At 39.3% G+C, this 18,716-nt stretch overlaps 5 protein-coding genes across 6 annotated transcripts in view; 3 read left to right on the forward strand and 2 right to left on the reverse strand.

Moving 5' to 3' along the window:
- The window catches only part of LOC136237531 (tyrosine-protein phosphatase non-receptor type 11-like), a 50,235-nt gene extending 49,862 nt beyond the window's left edge, over positions 1-373 (reverse strand). For both annotated transcript variants that reach the window (XM_066027711.1, XM_066027710.1), the window contains exon 1: positions 234-373. In XM_066027711.1, the coding sequence (XP_065883783.1) occupies positions 234-247 (14 nt within the window). In that variant the 5' untranslated portion in view covers positions 248-373. The remainder of the gene's footprint in view (positions 1-233) is intronic.
- Positions 330-1,470, forward strand: LOC136237532 (probable 2-ketogluconate reductase). Its single transcript, XM_066027712.1, has one exon. It carries the CDS (start codon positions 409-411, stop codon positions 1,372-1,374), a length of 966 nt encoding a protein of 321 aa, XP_065883784.1. The 5' UTR covers positions 330-408; the 3' UTR covers positions 1,375-1,470.
- Positions 1,471-2,766: 1,296 nt separating this feature from the next.
- Positions 2,767-3,969, forward strand: LOC136238015 (probable 2-ketogluconate reductase). Its single transcript, XM_066028323.1, has one exon. The coding sequence runs from the start codon at positions 2,834-2,836 to the stop codon at positions 3,818-3,820; it is 987 nt and encodes a 328-aa protein (XP_065884395.1). The 5' UTR covers positions 2,767-2,833; the 3' UTR covers positions 3,821-3,969.
- A 770-nt stretch (positions 3,970-4,739) lies between these two features.
- LOC136239616 (probable 2-ketogluconate reductase) lies at positions 4,740-5,879 on the reverse strand. The gene is made up of 2 exons (XM_066030381.1): positions 5,676-5,879; positions 4,740-5,600 (listed from the first exon to the last, which is right to left on the reverse strand). The coding sequence occupies exons 1-2, from the start codon at positions 5,812-5,814 to the stop codon at positions 4,846-4,848; spliced, it is 894 nt and encodes a 297-aa protein (XP_065886453.1). The 5' UTR covers positions 5,815-5,879; the 3' UTR covers positions 4,740-4,845.
- On the forward strand, positions 5,852-18,265 carry LOC136239615 (replication factor C subunit 3-like). The gene is made up of 9 exons (XM_066030380.1): positions 5,852-6,050; positions 6,102-6,239; positions 6,557-6,624; positions 6,669-6,766; positions 8,957-9,138; positions 13,591-13,727; positions 14,563-14,661; positions 14,729-14,798; positions 17,978-18,265. Exons 1-9 carry the CDS (start codon positions 5,964-5,966, stop codon positions 18,164-18,166), a joined length of 1,068 nt encoding a protein of 355 aa, XP_065886452.1. The 5' UTR covers positions 5,852-5,963; the 3' UTR covers positions 18,167-18,265.
- The last annotated feature ends 451 nt before the right edge of the window (positions 18,266-18,716 follow it).

The following is an 18,716-nucleotide window of genomic DNA, read 5'->3' on the forward strand; positions in this document are numbered from 1 at the left end:
TACGCGCAATTGGCATTAAAATCGCACATTTATGGCATCGACAGACATGGTTTACGATTCATAGCGCGATCAAGTACGCTCTCGCGCTGTTAAAGAAGCAATACTCACTGTCCATATACTCGCGTACCATGGCGGGTAGGGCAGGGGCGTTTCCCTGACCCCCAGATACAGTATAACAAGCGATCACAGCACGACCCGACCACTATGAACACGAACTGGTAACATATACATACCTTTTGGGATCCATATAATATCAGTTGGTCTCGTTACAACGCTTCAATCTTGACCAGAGAATATACACTTTTTTTCCGGATTTGTACTATTTTCGTATATCAAGCCGATTATTTATTTATATTAACGAGAAAAGGTCAAATCTCACGTTACGTCCGGGGATAATCCAAGGTCGAGATGTCTACAAGGAAATATTACGTATATTTGAATGGGCCACTGGACTGTGAAGGTTTACAGAAGCAGTTAGATGATGTGTTTACCATTGTGACCCCTGAAGCACTTGAAGAGCACAGAAGCAAGATAGTGGCAGTTTGTGTCAATAATCCTGTCAACAGTGAATTGATTCAGTCCCTTCCCTCACTGAAAGTCATCAGTTGTATAAGTGTAGGATATGATCACGTGGATGTACAAACTGCTGCTAAGTTAGGGATAAGGGTTGGACACACCCCCTATGTGTTGGATGATGCAACTGCTGATATTGCTATGACACTGTTGTTAGGTAGTGCTAGAAGAATTATAGAGGGTGATAAAATAGCACGAGATCCTTCAACCGTCAGCTTTCCTGGAAATAAGTTTCTTGGACAAGAAGTATCTGGTAGTACAATTGGTATAGTGGGAATGGGTCGTATTGGTAGTAAGATAGCAAAGAGAGCAAGTAAGGGATTTGACATGAAGGTAGTCTACCATAACAGACGACAGAAGTCAGCCGAAGAGGAACATACTGTGTGTGCTACATATGTTCCTGTTCTGAATGAGTTACTCCAACAGTGTGACTTTGTTGTTTTAGCTGCACCATCTACCAAGGAGACCTACCGGATGATGGGAAGAGAACAATTTAAAGCAATGAAGAAGACGGGAATTTTTATAAATATTGCAAGAGGTGCTTTAGTAGATCATGATGCATTAATGGAGGCTCTAAGAGATGGTGAGATTGCTCATGCTGGACTAGATGTAACAGATCCAGAGCCACTACCAAGAGATCATCCATTACTTACCATGACTAACATCACCATTGTTCCGCACATCGGAAGCGCTACATATACCACAAGAAAGAAGATGGTGGAAACTGCTATTGGTAACATAATGGCTGGAGTTAAGGGAGAACCATTGCTTTATGAAGTACCTGAAACCAAAAATGCATGACTTGTTTACATACTTCGATTAGTATAAAGTTCCATTGTACACAGTCACTGTTATTCTAGGAATATTGTGTGTGGATGGTATACCGTTTCAAATTCATGTCAACACAAGTCGCTTGTAGCCCCTGCATTTATATCCTCAAAATTCTGCCCACATTGAGCTCTGTACATACAGTTAACTGAGCTGTCCAGCCATACCTGCAAATATCTATCTGCAGCATTGTTAAAAAAACTTTCTTGCAACAAAACAGTTTTCGTTGTGGTTATGTATCATGCAGTGTAGTTACTTAGGGTAAAAATATTGAGGCTGATGCAGTTTCTATTGTCATACTGCAAACAAACAGTTCTCAGGAGTTATCTTCTCAATGCCTGCACTGGGATCTCCTTAGTAGCATGAACTTTTATGACTACATATGATCTGACTAAATCTTGATTTTGGCCATTATAATAATAAACTCTGTCACTCAATATAGAGTCTGGGGTCAGGGCAGGGCACAACACGACAACTTCACTTTAAAGGTGCATAATTTATCCATGCATGCAGGATTATCTCTCTAGCTATAGTTCAGTTGTTAATTAGCTGCGCACTTTAAACCTCAACACAGACAGTAAATGAGCATACTAATTGGCCATTCAGAATATTTATATCCAGGACCAGTGAGTTTGATCTTAGCTCAGATTGCTCAGTACACTTAATACATCGACAAATCAAATATTGTAGCTATACTCCTGCTTTTCAGTTGAAAACCTCTTTTGTTGCTGATCGCCCGCAGTATCTATGCTGACCTATAGGGACTCCACTTTAACGAATTGCCACAAGAAATACTTTCGACTTGGCATTGTTATCCATAAAGGTATTGTAGAGTTAACCTGGCCTGTTCTCTTGGTTCAAAACCGAGCACATTGAAGCACCAGAGTATCTGGCACAAACCAGAGTATTAGTGCCACTGGGCACCATGTGAGTAGTTGGAGTCACACAAGGCATACACTTGGTATTACACTGGATGTACCAGCAATGCTGGTTATAGTGCTGGGCAACAAGGTGGGTAATGTACTGACCCTGACCTAAGCCCTCAACGAAAAAGAAAGCTACCCAGGGTGAAACCTGAATACCAATAGTTTGTTCCATGTTCTACAAGAAGTCTCTAATTCGGAAATTCAGTACACTGTGCCGGCACTGAGGTGATTGAGATCACCAATATGCAACAATGACACCCTTTATTGCATCGTAGCCATCTTGGCATGACAGATATTAAATATGTAATTTTGCGCAGTAGAGGCAGGATATAGAATACTTGCCTGTATGCAGGAGATCATTGCAGAAGCGGAGGCGATAGCGGAGGTGCAAGCCGGTGCAAGCACAGCTCTGCACCTTCGGTCGGACGCCGCTAGACTGCTGAGCCCACGTGAGCTTGGCAAAAATTTAAGCTCTGTGCAAACATTATGCCAAGTTGCTTTATGCAATGTCTGCTGGAAGATATTACGTATATCAGAGTAAGATTATTGACGATGAGAGACTTCAGCAGCAGTTGGATGACTCCTTCAACATCGTAACGTCTGAAACGTTGGAAGAGCACAAAAACAAGATAGTTGCAATTTGTTCAATCAAGACCGCCATTAGTGGCGACTTAATCCGATCCCTTCCAGCGTTGAAAGTCATTTCATGTCACTCTGTAGGATATGATCACGTGAATATGCAAGCTGCTACAGAATTAGGGATAAGAGTGGGACACACCCCCTATGTGCTGGATGACGCAACTGCTGATATTGCTATGACACTGTTGTTAGGTAGTGCTAGAAGGATTATAGAGGGTGATAAAATAGCACGAGATCCTTCAACCGTCAGCTTTCCCGGAAATAAGTTTCTTGGACAAGAAGTATCTGGTAGTACAATTGGTGTAGTTGGAATGGGTCGTATTGGTAGTAAGATAGCAAAGAGAGCAAGTAAGGGATTTGACATGAAGGTAGTCTACCATAACAGACGACAGAAGTCAGCTGAAGAGGAACATGCCGTGTGTGCTACATATGTTCCTGTTCTGAATGAGTTACTCCAACAATGTGACTTTGTTGTTTTAGCTGCACCATCTACCAAGGAGACCTACCGGATGATGGGAAGAGAACAATTTAAAGCAATGAAGAAGACAGGAATTTTTATAAACATTGCAAGAGGTGCTTTAGTAGATCATGATGCATTAGTAGAGGCTCTAAGAGATGGTGAGATTGCTCATGCTGGACTAGATGTAACAGATCCAGAGCCACTACCAAGAGATCATCCATTACTTACCATGAATAATGTCACTTTCACTCCACATGTTGGAACTGCTACACATGCTACCAGGAAGAAGTTAGTGGAGGTTGTTATTGGTAACATAATGGCTGGATTAAAGGAAGAACCATTGCTTTATGAAGTACCTGAAACCAAAAACAACAAATGCACAAGGATTGTTTGATTGTAAAGGTTGATAATTGTAACTGCAACTATTGTGGAAAGCATTTCAAGGAAACCTCATACAGTTTTGTATACTGCATGATCAACATCACTGCACTGGTATCCTAAGTGAATTCAATTTCGTGGGGTATTAAAATTGTTATACATTTATCAGCTTGTAAACATTCTCATGGTATATACTCATGACTTGTTTTTGGTGCATGTTGTTTTGTAGCTATATATAGCAGCTATTGGTCAGCAAGTCATGAAACTTATTAAAGATTGATCATGAGTCATCAGTAGAGGTGTCCATGTGTGTGAATGAAATCATATGTTATCAGGTACTCACATCGTGTGACCCTGTATGATTAATGATATCTTCACACTAAAAGTAGGCCTACGTAGGTGTCACTTCCTGTTCCAAGATACTGCAGACATTTAGTCATTACCATAGCAATGACTCACTTGCACAAACTAGATAGAAAAGACTTTAAGGGATGATATAGTTGTGTAGTGACTGTGGCACTGTCCCCACTGAAGTTATTGGAGGCTGCATGCACGATCAATGGAATCTGTTCTTGTCCATGCACTATTTTTTTTACATATCTATGGGTGACTATTGGTGACAAATAAGTCTTTTTTCCCATATACTAAGGGGAAAGCCTTCAACATGATGACAAATCGATGATTGCTCGATTTACAAGCACACAATTATTAGTTGCTCATCATCGTCCAGTGACATTGCCAGTTCCTGATTATCATTAGTGGCTGGATGCAGCTATATTAAGCAACTTATTATTACCAGCTCTATAGCAGACTTAAAAATATTGCACACGTGATGTGAGGCATCTAATTCGGCCCCATCTCACACACTGCTACTTAAGAGTAATGGTGGATAAGAACCTGTAGCCTCGTTATAACAAAACCTGTGATCACCAATGTATATCACAATGAATTTTAAAACCTTGACTTTAATAGTGTTACAAATAAAGTTTATTATACAAATAAAGCCAGTTCCTAGACAATAATTATTCAGTTACACGAATCTCATGCATTCTTTGTTTCAGGTACTTCATAAAGCAACGGTTCTCCCTTTACTCCAGCCATTATGTTAGCAATAGTAACATCTACCATTTTCTTTCTTGTGGCATATGTGGCACTTCCAACATGTGGAGTGAAGGTGACATTATTCATGGTAAGTAATGGATGATCTCTTGGTAGTGGCTCTGGATCTGTTACATCTAGTCCAGCATGAGCAATCTCACCATCTCTTAGAGCCTCTACTAATGCATCATGATCCACTAAAGCACCTCTTGCAATGTTTATAAAAATTCCTGTCTTCTTCATTGCTTTAAATTGTTCTCTTCCCATCATCCGGTAGGTCTCCTTGGTAGATGGTGCAGCTAAAACAACAAAGTCACATTGTTGGAGTAACTCATTCAGAACAGGAACATATGTAGCACACACGGCATGTTCCTCTTCGGCTGACTTCTGTCGTCTGTTATGGTAGACTACCTTCATGTCAAATCCCTTACTTGCTCTCTTTGCTATCTTACTACCAATACGACCCATTCCAACTACACCAATTGTACTACCAGATACTTCTTGTCCAAGAAACTTATTTCCGGGAAAGCTGACGGTTGAAGGATCTCGTGCTATTTTATCACCCTCTATAATTCTTCTAGCACTACCTAACAACAGTGTCATAGCAATATCAGCAGTTGCATCATCCAACACATAGGGGGTGTGTCCAACTCTTATTCCTAACTTAGCAGCAGTTTGCACGTCCACATGATCATATCCTACAAAGAAAATGCTTATCACCTTCAGTGCTGGCAGTGATTCAATCAGCTTCTTGTCAATAGTGGAAAACTTACTGCCTCCTGGTGCACAAATTGCTACTATTTTGTCTCTGTGTTCTTCCAACTGTTCAGGTTTTACAATGTGGAAGGCCTCATCTAGGAATGGCTGCAAAGCTTGTAGGAATACTTGCTGGTAAACGTAGTATTTTGCCATCTCAACCTTGTCTATCCGTGGTGCGCTTTATAAAGAAAAATCACGTGGTGCGATAAAAAAAAGACGCTCGTTAAAACGAATAGCGCGCGAAGACTCCGTTGTCAACACCTGGCCAGACTATCGTCAGAACAATTAGCAATGCCAAGAAGATGAGTCTTTGGGTAGACAAGTATCGACCTACGTCACTTTCCAGGTTGGACTATCACAAAGAATTATCTAGTCATCTCAAGAAGCTGGTATGTTTATCCTACACAGTATATAGTGGTAACGTATAGTACAACTGGTAGGCACACAGTGGGGATATTCCTCATTTGTTGTTTTGTGGTCCATCTGGTGCTGGCAAGAAAACTAGGATAATGTGTGTACTGCGAGAGTTGTATGGCGGCGGTGTAGAGAAGCTAAGAATGGAACACATGGAATTCACGGTGAGTTGATCAGTAGTTGTGCCATTTGTACTATGTCTAACAGAACTTGGTAATTTGTAAGGCAGAGCGTTGTAAAATTATAAAATGTAACGTGCACCCACACAGTCAAGATATTTTGCTCAAAAGGTGGATGTGATAGAGTAGGTTTCACTATACTAGTTGTATTGAACACCCAGCCAAGCAGTTGAAGTTTCTGTGGCTTATAGGATAGTTGCTTTCAGCTAGTTAGAAGCTTGAGATATCTACAACGTACCAGCAGTAAATATTTTAGAGTGTTTTGTAGTGTAATGCCATTGCTTGCTCTACTTTATTTTTAGACTCCATCAAAAAAGAAAATTGAGATGTGTACCGTTGCTAGTAACTATCATATAGAGATCAACCCAAGGTGACGTTACTAATACTAGTATGTCATGTCACGTGGTCCCCCAGTGATGCTGGCATACATGATTGTGTTGTGGTGCAAGAGTTGTTGAAAGAAGTTGCCCAGTCTCACACTCTAGATGCAACTGGCCAGAAAGATTTTAAAGGTACTGCAGCATACATATGTAAGTAGCAAATGTCTGAGCCTAATATAATGGAAAATGTACCCAATTTTGGAGGTGTGGCAAAGAAGGTTGAATGTCCTATGAGGTTTTTCATATGTAATTGCCATATATGTGGTACAGTGTTGACAATACTTGTTGTCCTTTCACAAGAGATATGAATAATATAGTACTTGCTTCTGAGCTAGAAATGTGCTGAGGATGGCTCAAAGAAGGTTTTCCAGTGCTCTGGGAACACAAATTTACATTATAATATTGTCTAAGGTGCTGGGGTTGAATGTTTCTTTGAGGTCACGAGATGTTTGACGACACATGACCCTTTAAGGCCTTTTACACTTAATGGGCATTGAATGCGGACACTACACATACAGCAACTGAATTCAATTTGCTTTATAGCTCGTGAATTAATTGATTACATAGCAAAAATTTAAATGGCGTCGGTCATTGTATTAGCTTCTTGGGGTCAGAAAAGTATTTGCAGCGAGGAATGGTTAGTTCACTTACAAAACGTTGGGTGACAAGAAGCTGGTTAGTTCTTATTGGACCAAAGCTCAATATATTGGGCACAAGTACATGGGCTGGTATAAGGCATTATAACTACTTATCAGTACACAGTAGAACGAATTCGCTAACACCACAATACTCACCATAAAATTCCTGACAAAATCACACCAAGTATCGCTTTGTTTGAAGAGAATCTCCACTGCTAGGCCGCCAAGAAAAGGTAACTCTTCCATTATCGTCTGCCATTACTATACACCTGCTACTTTAATTGGCCATATCTTGATAATACTTCATCCTAGCGCATCAAACTAAACGCCATTAGACTCAGCACGTGATGACGATTCGATTTGTATACAAAAAGATCACATGACTACCTCATGAATTCGTGATAAGGAAATAACAAAGCGGATGTTCAGTGGAGATGACATCGCCCGTTCATTGCTTCATTTTACAAGTACTGTTTTGTGTAGAACAAAACTGTTTTGATATTGTTGCGTATGAAATTATCATTAAGTCAATGCCAAACAGTAATCCATCTTCGTTTTACAGAAGACCACTGCCTTCCTTATAACACAAAGTTACGCGTTTCTCCATACTTGAAAATTTATTTGGTCCTCGAAGGGACAATAAGAAACCTGTACCGGACACAAAGTTTATGCTATTCCTTCGACACTCACTCATGGTCACCGTATCACTTCCACAAGCCAAGTATAACACTAGGTTTAGTCTTGGCGCAATGGCCATGTTTTGCACGAGATGTCTGGAGATTGTATGGCGCCCCCTTGCTAACTGATCTAATGCGCATTAAGTCTGGCCGATCAACATGAAGCCAGATTGAATGTGCATTGCACTCAATCTGGCTCAGGTGTGAAATGGTTTGATCCAGCTTCGATGCGCTTTTGACCATAGAGTGAAAGACCTTTATTGTCATGACAGTCCGATAACACACATCAGCATGTGTACTTACTTTGAAGTTGACATGGGGTGGTAGGGAAGTTTCTTTCTACCCATGCACTCAGAATAGCAGTAGTAATAAGTGATCAAGAGGTTAAAAATGACTTTTATTTGCAACTTCTGACCAGTTTAATTATTGGACATCTCTTAATTTGTAATGTCTTTACTGGCAAAAACTACTGGTCCTGTTATTTTCATGAATATTTTTATGTGTATATATTTTGTAAAACCACAAGAACAAGTCAATTTCAGTGTATAATACCATATGTGTGGGTTTTTACCTCGAAGACTTGCTTTCCTGAGCACTGGCTTGCTGCAGTAAGTAAATTCATATTAATTCTAGCCATCCTTTTGGCAGACGCAACAACAATGTCTTCTTGCTCCTGTATATACACAAGTAGTGCTACTAGTACCATGAAGCTGCACATTCTTGAGAAGGTGTAGCATATAGCTCACATGCAGGCATAATATACCTTTTCATTGCATTTACTTTTCTATTGCAAATAAGCTGCTTGCCAAGGACAGGAGTTCAAATGTCTTGGTAACCATGCATCTAATAATGGAGACAAAAAAATAGCAAGGTTTTATTTTTGTGGAGAGCTTTACCTGCAAAATTTGTGTCACACTATAAAGATGCAGGAAAACCGCACTAGTAGTTTGTATAGTGTTATGAAGTTATGTGTGAGTGTGTGTTGCTATTGTGTTCTATTATTGTAGTTGTTTTGTTGACGGAGGTTGATCGTTTGACCAAGAACGCTCAACATGCCCTCAGGCGGACAATGGAGAAGTACGTGAGCACATGTCGGCTGATTTTGTGTTGTAACTCAACAAGCAAAGTGATCCCAGCTATCAGAAGTCGTTGTTTGATCATCAGAGTAGCAGCCCCTACTGTGGATGAGGTGTGTGTAATGTAGTGTAGTGTACCTGGGGAAACATACCAACTGTCCATGTCAGGTTTGGATCCAGTTAGGACTTCAGGTACCCACACCTTTACCTGTGAGGCATGGTACAGCCTCCTATGGACTACTTATAGTTATGTATGATACAACTATTTTCCAATCTTTTTAAGCCTTGACTACACTTGTTTATATAGTCAACACACTATCACTGTTTTCTATTTTTACCATTACATTAGTCCCATTCTACCGCCACCCGAAGCCAGGCGTCGGTCAGGCCAATCCAAAATAAACACCCAGTCTCAAATAAAGGCCTTATTCGTTTACAGGCCAGGTCAAAAATGCTGGGAAGGAATAAAAGCCTGGGCTTTTATATGAGGAAATATGGTGACTTCATGACTTTAATGGCCGGTATGGTACGTACAAGTATTAGGGGCATGCAAATAATTTTACATGTCATCTATAACAAAAATGTGGACTGGTTTCAGTATGCCTCTACAGTGTCTATATTAGACATGCAACAATATATCAATAGATCACGTATCAGTGACATGTTGAGGCCATAAGTTGTATTGATATATCGTGTGTTATGATAATATTGATGTATCAAGGTGTATGAGCATTAGAAATGTACTACATATTAATGGCTGACATTCTGCATGAATCAAATTATTATACGTTGGTTGTTACACCTAAATGATTATTTTTAGCAATTTGGAAAGCAGAAAAAAGTGTCTCCATTTTCAAACAAGTAACAAACAACTATGTTTGTTTACCAGTTTGTATTGTGAGATATATCCATATATCACCATATTGTGATACAACACAGACAGTATATTGATGCGCCCAAATACTTTATCACTGCAACTCTAGTCTATATTCCGACCCCTCACCTCTGCCACATATTTACTACTAATTGCATGCTGACTTGTCCAGACTACTTACATGATTACTCGTAGTATACCTTCATCCCTCAGAAGGCTATAAACTCAAGTATGAAGAAGCAGCAGCAACAAGGGAAACTATTAAAGCCATTAACAGTAGACTCAAGTAATAGCCCAGGCCTCTATTTGAGACCATAAGTTTTATTTTCCAAAGGTGCTGGAAATCCCCCAGGTTATAATTGAGACAGGTGTTTACTCAAATGCAACTTTTATATGGTATTGATACAGTGCTACATAAAATCACCTTAGGAACAGCATAATTATGCGACCAGATCTGCGAAAACCCAACATAAATTGTCCATTCTTTGAATTCTATATTTATAATCTACTTGGCCAAGTGTATGCTCTGATGAAGTTGCAGCTTCATATGCCGAAAACATTTGAAGTTACAGCAGTATAGGGAAAATAAATTATAGATACTTACTAAAACGGTTACCAATTGTACCTACAGTATATGCGATCGTATCTGCAGAAAACCTAAACAAGTTTAAGCAGTGTTTACAATAGGAGAAACAATTGTGTATTATTCTATAAAATTTTAAAACGCTTAGTGAAGGTAGGGACTAATGGCAAAAACCTGGATATCATCTTATTTGCCTACTCAAGAGAAGTTTGTTTTGTTGCAGTAGAGTAACTTCACATAAAAAATAGTATGCGATAGATCCTTCTTCACTCATTCATCTTTGTCTATGGTGAAGAAAAGCGATACAAGAAAAAGCTTACCCAACAATAGATGTCCTTATTGATGGCATGATCGTGCAACTCTCAACTCCATACATCATTGTGTTCGTAAGTTACACATAATCAAAGGAGTGCAAGCGTTTGATGACATTCAAAACATTACTTATGTTGCTAGTATCAGATTCATTATGCACTTTACTGCATAGTTTTCCATCAGTTTTAACCTGATATGTAAGCCAGACTACTTGAATAAGAATACAGACAATGATGTAACCTGATACTATATACATGATAACATACCCATCATTCATTGTTTAGTATAGTATATGGTACGATTATGTGCATTTAATCTCCACCTAAGTGCCTGTGTGCAGGTTAGCTACACAATTTATGTGATTGTGTAGTGAAACTGGTTACTATATTTCACCTCATCGTAGGCAGTGTACCGTATGATGTAGTTTCAAGTTGTGTCCCTGGTACAGAGAGGTGGCCATGATAAATCAGACAGTCGACTATATAACTGTACTACAAATAATATATGTAACGTGTTAGAACTATGCGAAAACTTAGTGTAGTCTAACTATACATACTTGCATCATTATAGAGGACTTGCATGCGTGAAGCAACGGTTGCTAGGCGGACATGTTTTGGGACAACTTTCTATGGTACATATTAGGTCAGAATGAAGGTAACGAGATTTATTCACTAAGCGCTGGGTATAGTGGCACTGGAAAGCGGGGCTGGTTTCAAAATAGAAGATCTTATCATTGGCTTTGTGAAATAGGTGGCTAATTAAATTTCGATACATTACTCACCAATTGTAACTTGTTCGTCTTTTTTAACGAGCTGGGTGGTATTTATAACACAACTCAACACTGATTCACTTCATTACAGCCTGTACCAAATCCTGAGAAAGCGCTTTTCAGCCACAACACTGTCCCGAAACATGGCCGACAGCTACGGTTGCTTAGCAATTACGATAATTTACATCACGCTGCAAGTCCATGCAAGTACGGGCAGGTGAAAATATTGCTCTTATAAAATAGAGATTGTAACTTTAGACCAGCATTAATTTTGGCACAAAGCTTTGTGGACCTTTCATGTTTTTAGGGGGAAAACCCAATTTTTTAAAGTCTAGGGTTATAAAGGTCAAATCTGACATGGTTCACTGTGCCAAAATGACCTTTACCTTATACCCAAACTATATGTGAAAAATCTCAAAACTTTTATCCAAAAGTGTATGCTAAAAAATCTTAGAACCATGACACCTTTGTTGTTTCAAAAATGATCACACTTCATTTGTCAGATCTTTAGGCACTATAAGTGCATATCAGGCCACACTAAGGTGGTCTGACTGATGTGTAGGGAGCCTAAAGGTTGAGGTGTGTATGTTTTATAATAACCATCACTTTGTTGCTAAGCCAACAGTTATGTTCTGCATTCCTGTAGTGACCACTGTTTTTGTGTTGCTGATTGGCATATGGAACTTGTGACCATTATGGCCACCTTGAGACCAACCAATAAGTGTCCTGAGAGGTTGGTAACTGACCTGAAAAATCAGGACACATGACATCTTAAGGTGACCATATTACTCAGCCTAAAGTCAGTGTATATGTCTATTATAGACATTCCCTAATGTTTATATCACTAACTAGAGAGTGACTAGCCTAGTTGCTGTTGTGTTTTGTTGAGTTAATAAACTATACAGTATCCAGTCTTTTGTTTTCATCTTCAATCGTTGTGAATGTACGTTATTCAACAACAGTACACAGTGGGCATGGCTCTGTTGTGACAACAGATGTGATGATCTCATTGGCTGTAATGTGATACGTGTGGGTGTCCAGTTTGTCCTAGAAACTGGCTCAAATATGTTGTGTGTGTTTTAGTGAAAACTGCCAACTAGTCCCAAAATAGAGTCAGAGGTATTGTAATGGCTGTACAATGGAATCTGTTAATGTGGTCACTTGAAAACAAGAACACCTGTGCAGTCCAGACACTTGGTAATGGTACCAAGGTGTCCAAGTTTATAGACTGTAAAAACTGAAAAGTGTAAATGATTTCTCTTTTATGACTCTACTTAAAGTTAATGGAAGTCATTGACATACCATAATTAACCAGATGGTTTGTAAAAGGAACTGATCATCATATGAATGTCTGAACTGTCTACTGCAGTGCTGACTGTGCTGGCTGGCCAATTTTGAAGTCATTGTAGTGGCATGTTGTTGTGTGGGATCATCACGGCTGTGTGTACAGGCGGTGTGCACATGTGGTATCCAGATGGAATTTTGGATACCATGTGCACTGACTAGCAGTATGCAGGGCTGTAGTGTGTGTGTAGATGGTTGTGTATGCATGCTTTACTTTCATTGCTCCAGTTTACCCAGCTGTTAAATGGGAACCTGGTGATAATTGGTTAGTTGTGTCATCAGTATGTACCTAGAGAAGCAAATGCCAACTTTCAATGTCTCACACAAATGGGTAAAGGGACTTTGGGTGCCCACACACTTTCACCTGTGAGAGATGGTACAGCCTCCTGTGGGTTACTTCTGACCCAGGAGGTGTGCTGACTTTACACCTGAGTGATGCATAGGTATCCACTACTGGTTCCTGAGTAGGCATGATCATGTTAGCACCCTACTTGTTTGTGTGTGTGTGTGTGTGTGTGTGTGTGTGTGTGTGTGTGTGTGTGTGTGTGTGTGTGTGTGTGTGTGTGTGTGTGTGTGTGTGTGTGTGTGTGTGTGTGTGTGTGTGTGTGTGTGTGTGTGTGTGTGTGCTAGTGATCCTCTGCTAACTAATAGTTGATGTAGTTCACTGTTTAATTGTTACACAGATTGGTCAGATACTTCATCAAATTTGTAAGAAGGAGGGCTTGTCGTTGCCTTCAGAGTTGGGCAAGAAGATTGCTGAACACTCCAAGAGAAACCTAAGAAAGGCCTTGTTGATTTGTGAGGCCTGTAGAGTGCAACAGTGAGTTGTAATGTGTCTGTGTGTATGTGCTAGGGTACCATGGAACCAATATTCTCAAAAAGGTGTCAAATGATAGTACTAAGTCATAAATTGTATGCCTCCCAGCCACTTACAGATGTTGAAAACCACAATGATGTAAAATTTCAATAATTCTGTAGCCAAGGAATTGTAGTAAAGGTATATAGGGACCTCAGAAACTGTCCTTTATAGAGAGGTTACTGTTCTTTACAGAGAGGGTCCTTTAAAATAGTTTCCACTGCAATAGTGGATGAAGTACGGGGGGGATCCACCCCCACACCTCATGCTAAGGAGTATGTGAAAAAGGAGAATACAGCATTTTCAGTAAAATTTCATGCCGTGTTACTAAAATATAACAGGGATTACTTACTTAGTAATACACTTATATAATAATATACCAAAGGTTTTGTTGTATCATGAGGTTATTGTTTTTTTTTTACAAAAGAATAGTTTTAAAGGTAGGTTTTAGGTGTGCGTTCTATTAGAGTTAGTCGTTTGTGTAAATAACTCACGGTAGTCGTGTGCCCTACTTTCCTTGGCCACGCGACTCACTACCATGAGCCTTGATGTGGTCTGAAAGTATATTTGAACTTGTAATGTTAAATGAACCATTGACTTGTTACCTGTTACTCTAACCAGGGAAGTGATTGCCAGCTGTTTTATTTCAGTATTGGTGATGCTGTATAATAGCAACTATTGCTTAGCTTTTTATGTGTGGTGTATAATATATATTTAGTACTGAAATATGTACTGGGCAACTATACATGTACACACCTCTTCCATTATACTAGTTCTTTTTTTCATCCCTCTCCCATAGATACCCATTCAATCCTGACCAAGACCTTCCAATAAGTGACTGGGAGACATTCCTCAAGGACACAGCTACACAAATAATTGAGGAGCAGTCACCTCAGAGGTATCTGTTATATCATGGCCTTGGGAGACTCATCTGTTATGCGTGTGTGTGTGTGTGTGTGTGGTAGATTACTTCAGGTCAGAGGGAGACTCTATGAACTGTTAATCCATTGTATTCCTCCTGAAGTTATCATTAAGGTATGTTAATTTGTGTGTATTTAGTGCAAGGTGTGAGATTTCCTGGGCTTTCAGAAAACCTCTTTGGATTTCATGCGTCCTTTAGACGTTAAGAAATTAAGACTTCAGTTTCAAAAATCTGTGATCCATCTACACATTTCAAACCTTCAAGTTAAGCACATGATAGCAATTCAGTTAGTGATAATTCTACACAACAATTCAAGTGAATAGATTGAGATACTCTAATAAAACATTCGCAGTGGATACCTCATTTCTAAATTCCTGTGTATGCCTTTGTAGTGTGTGTCCTTACTGTATGGTAATTGTAATACGTTGTCAGTTTGTTGCTGTTGTGTGTGTGACAATCATGTGATGCTTCTGGACAATGGGGTAGCACAACAGACATGAACAAGCACCACCGTCAAGAGTTCATATTTGTATGGGGAGAGTGTCTAACTGGAGTGCATTCAGCAAAAGCACACCCATACAAATATTATGAACTCTTGGTACCGTATTACCAAGAATTAATAATAGAGGGAGGGAGAGTATCCAACGCTCAATAGACCTGTATAATATGAGCGCGCACCTTGGATGGCCTTCAGGCCAGACGTGTTAACCTCAAAGGAGGAGCAAAAGAGGCACATTTGGACTGGGATATTGATATGATTTTACAGTACTGTATCTTGTGAGCTGGCCGCAATGGCTTCTAAAAGACCACGGTGTGAAGAAGCGCCCAAGCCCAAGAAGCAGCGTCAGACAAAGGTCATACCGAAGAAAACGTATAAGACGTTACAGAATTCTTTGAAATCCCTGGACGCGAGTGTTCTTGTAAGCGAAGCAGTCGTGTGTTTGAATCATCAAGAATTTATGAATAGCCAACTGATACGTTTAGTTAAAGAACTGCGTAAAGAGAAGCAGCTGTTACAAGAACTGGTTGAGAATCTTCGTCAAACTTTTGTAACGCTTCACTGCGAGTGCAAAAAGGAGAAAAACTCACAGATGCAATTCCAGTTAAGGTGGCTGGAATATTATAGCGTATTTCTGTTGAAAGAAAATACGCTTTGGCAGCTATTCATTTGGTAGAGACCCCGGAGTTAATAAATGTCAGGCAGATTTACCGGGAAGAAGACTCCTCTCTAAGCTGTCAACATGCCGGGTTACGGACCGGAGTATCCATGACATGTACACAATGGGCTCCAATATCAGTAGAAAATATTGAACCGGCTAAGTCAGCAAGAAGCGACTAATCCAATTATTAACACATTCGAATTATGGACAAGTATGATGATAATCAATTTTACGTCTAGCCAGTATCCATCTAAGGTGCGCGCTCATATTACACAGGCCTATTCGGCATTAGATACTCTCCCTCCCTCCCTCTATTATTAACTCTTGGTATTACCTCAAACGATGGCATGGTTGTTTATTTCTTTTAAACAGCTTATTGGCCTGACCACTAAATGGCCAGTGCCTCCGGAATTTGCTTTTTTTTCGTTGTAAAATAATTTTCGTATGCAAAAACTTGTACAAAAATTTCTTGCACAAAAATTTTTATAAAAGATCGAACTACTCTAATAGAACAGTCATTCACGTAAATCATACGAAAATATTTTTACAACAAAAAAATTTTATCACGAAAATTTTTTGCGTGAAAATAAAGCAAATTACAGTATATCAGACCAGTGTATATACCCAAGACCAGCATTTATGTATTACTGAGGATCAACATCTCAGTGTTGTACTCTCCTTGGTGTTTTATATCCTCAACATAAAGGACATCTATAAAACCTTTTCACTTCATTTTTTATGGCACCACATGATATTTAGAGTTGAAACAAATACTGCAAATGCTCGTGTACTCATCACTACTCAGGTAGTGAAATTGGTATTTGAGTACTCATTAAGATCACGTAATCCAGCTCATGTGATGTGTTTGTCATCAAAGTGGAGATTAGATTTAATACATACACTTCATTTGTCAGGAATATTTGTACTGCTACTGTAGTACAGTGTGTGTTGTGTGTATTATTGTGGTAGTCTCGTCCCCAGCCGCCCACATACTTGATCATGCAAAGGTCATCTGGTGATATTAGTCCACCTTCTTGGCCCTAGTAAAATATTGTTACAAATGTGTTTCCTGTGTTCATTCATGCTTACAATCAAATCAATAAACTTTCCAGCCACTCACAGGAGTGTTACTTTTTTAAACTCACTGGTATGACTACTGAACAACGCTTCATGAACAAAAATCTTTATTAATTCGACTTAGAACAATAATCAGTGGTGAAGAAGACCTATATACAACTACCAAGCTAATTTTTCAGGTAATTACTTACACTTCCTGGGCCAAGAAGTTGGACTAATGTTACCAGATGACCTTTGCATGATCAAGCGCGTGAGCAGCTGAGTGTTATTGTGGTCACTTGAAAAATTTGTTGACTGCTTATGTTCCGGTATAAAACATGTCATATATACATCATCACTACTTGTAGCAAATGTTCGTGAGTACTTGATTGTTAGCACTAGAGAGTATTGAAATAGTAAAAATCGACAAGTGTTAGAAATCAAGACTGCACTTTGAGACCCAGCATTTATTGTGTTTATTCATACCTGGTAACTAACTGGGACCTTATATTGGGACTGACAATAATTTGAGGTAATACCTGTAATGCTCCCTTATCCAGACTTCTTGTCCGAATGTTGAGAATGACCATTTGATTACAATACCATAGTGTCGGGTTGTTAAGCACATACATACAACCTGTATTTCTTGTGATTAACCATGGCTGAGAAGCGCACATAGCCCAATGCGAGGCTTACATGTGACGAAGCTATGCACAGGAAGAAAAGCTGGAAATACTGGAAAATTAATGTCTCCTCGAGTGCTTGCATCTCCCTTGAAGTCTTCCTTCACTATGTATACAGCAAACTAACCTAGATTGTGATATTCTTGTTCATCACGGAGGATTTCACTCAGAAATGGAGTCAAATATCCTTTATACACGGTGTGTATTTTTACTAAAAGTTTTCTCTGAAAATTATAAGCGCATGCATTTATCAACCCGACTCAACGGTATTTTGTCACTGGCATAATTTATATGTATTCTTATGCTAGTTGTTAACTGTGCATATACTATTGTGTGTGTAGTGTGTATATGTTACTCTATGTAGTACAAAGATGTTGTGATGGTGTTTTTTAGGGTCTATTAGCTGAGCTGGTGTTGAACTGTGATGGTCAGCTGAAGGCGGAGGTCACACAAATGGCTGCCTACTATGAGCACAGACTACAACTTGGTACTAAAGCAATCTTCCACCTGGAAGCCTTTGTGGCTAAATTCATGGCCATCTACAAAAGATTCTTAGAGGAAGGAATTGCTGACATGTTCTAGTAGCATGTATGTATCTCTTGTACAGAAAGTGATTTCAAATTTTTATCGCCATTTATCTGTAATTGTAGATGACTGTTCTATTAAAGTATTTTGAGTTCAGGTGTATGTTCTATTAGAGTATTTCAACACTGAGTTTGATTTTTTTGTTTAACCTCACTGTAGTCAACAAAAGCCGTACTTCCCTACCAGAGCACACATACAATACAAAACCCAACCGCTAGACAACCATACACTAGATTATTTAAGTAAAAGTCCTTGACGGAGAATAAATTCATCATAATTACAAGTAATGTGTGGCATCAGTGAGAAAATTCCACCAAGTGGCAGATGAATGGGGAAAAGTTATAGTGGAGGAGAGATGACAAGTTTGTAGGGTAGCAGAGCTGTCCTTACAATGTGTATGATTACTATGTTGTGGTCCAAATAAGATTAGTGGATCAAGAAACAAGCATGGCTTACTGTTATTGTGATAGTACTGAAACATTGCACAAGTAGATTTAAACTAAAAGACACAGGCAACCAGTTTAATTGTTGATGATTCCCTGAACCG

Source organism: Dysidea avara, chromosome 11 (assembly GCF_963678975.1).
Source record: "Dysidea avara chromosome 11, odDysAvar1.4, whole genome shotgun sequence".
Taxonomy (NCBI): Eukaryota; Metazoa; Porifera; class Demospongiae; order Dictyoceratida; family Dysideidae; genus Dysidea; species Dysidea avara.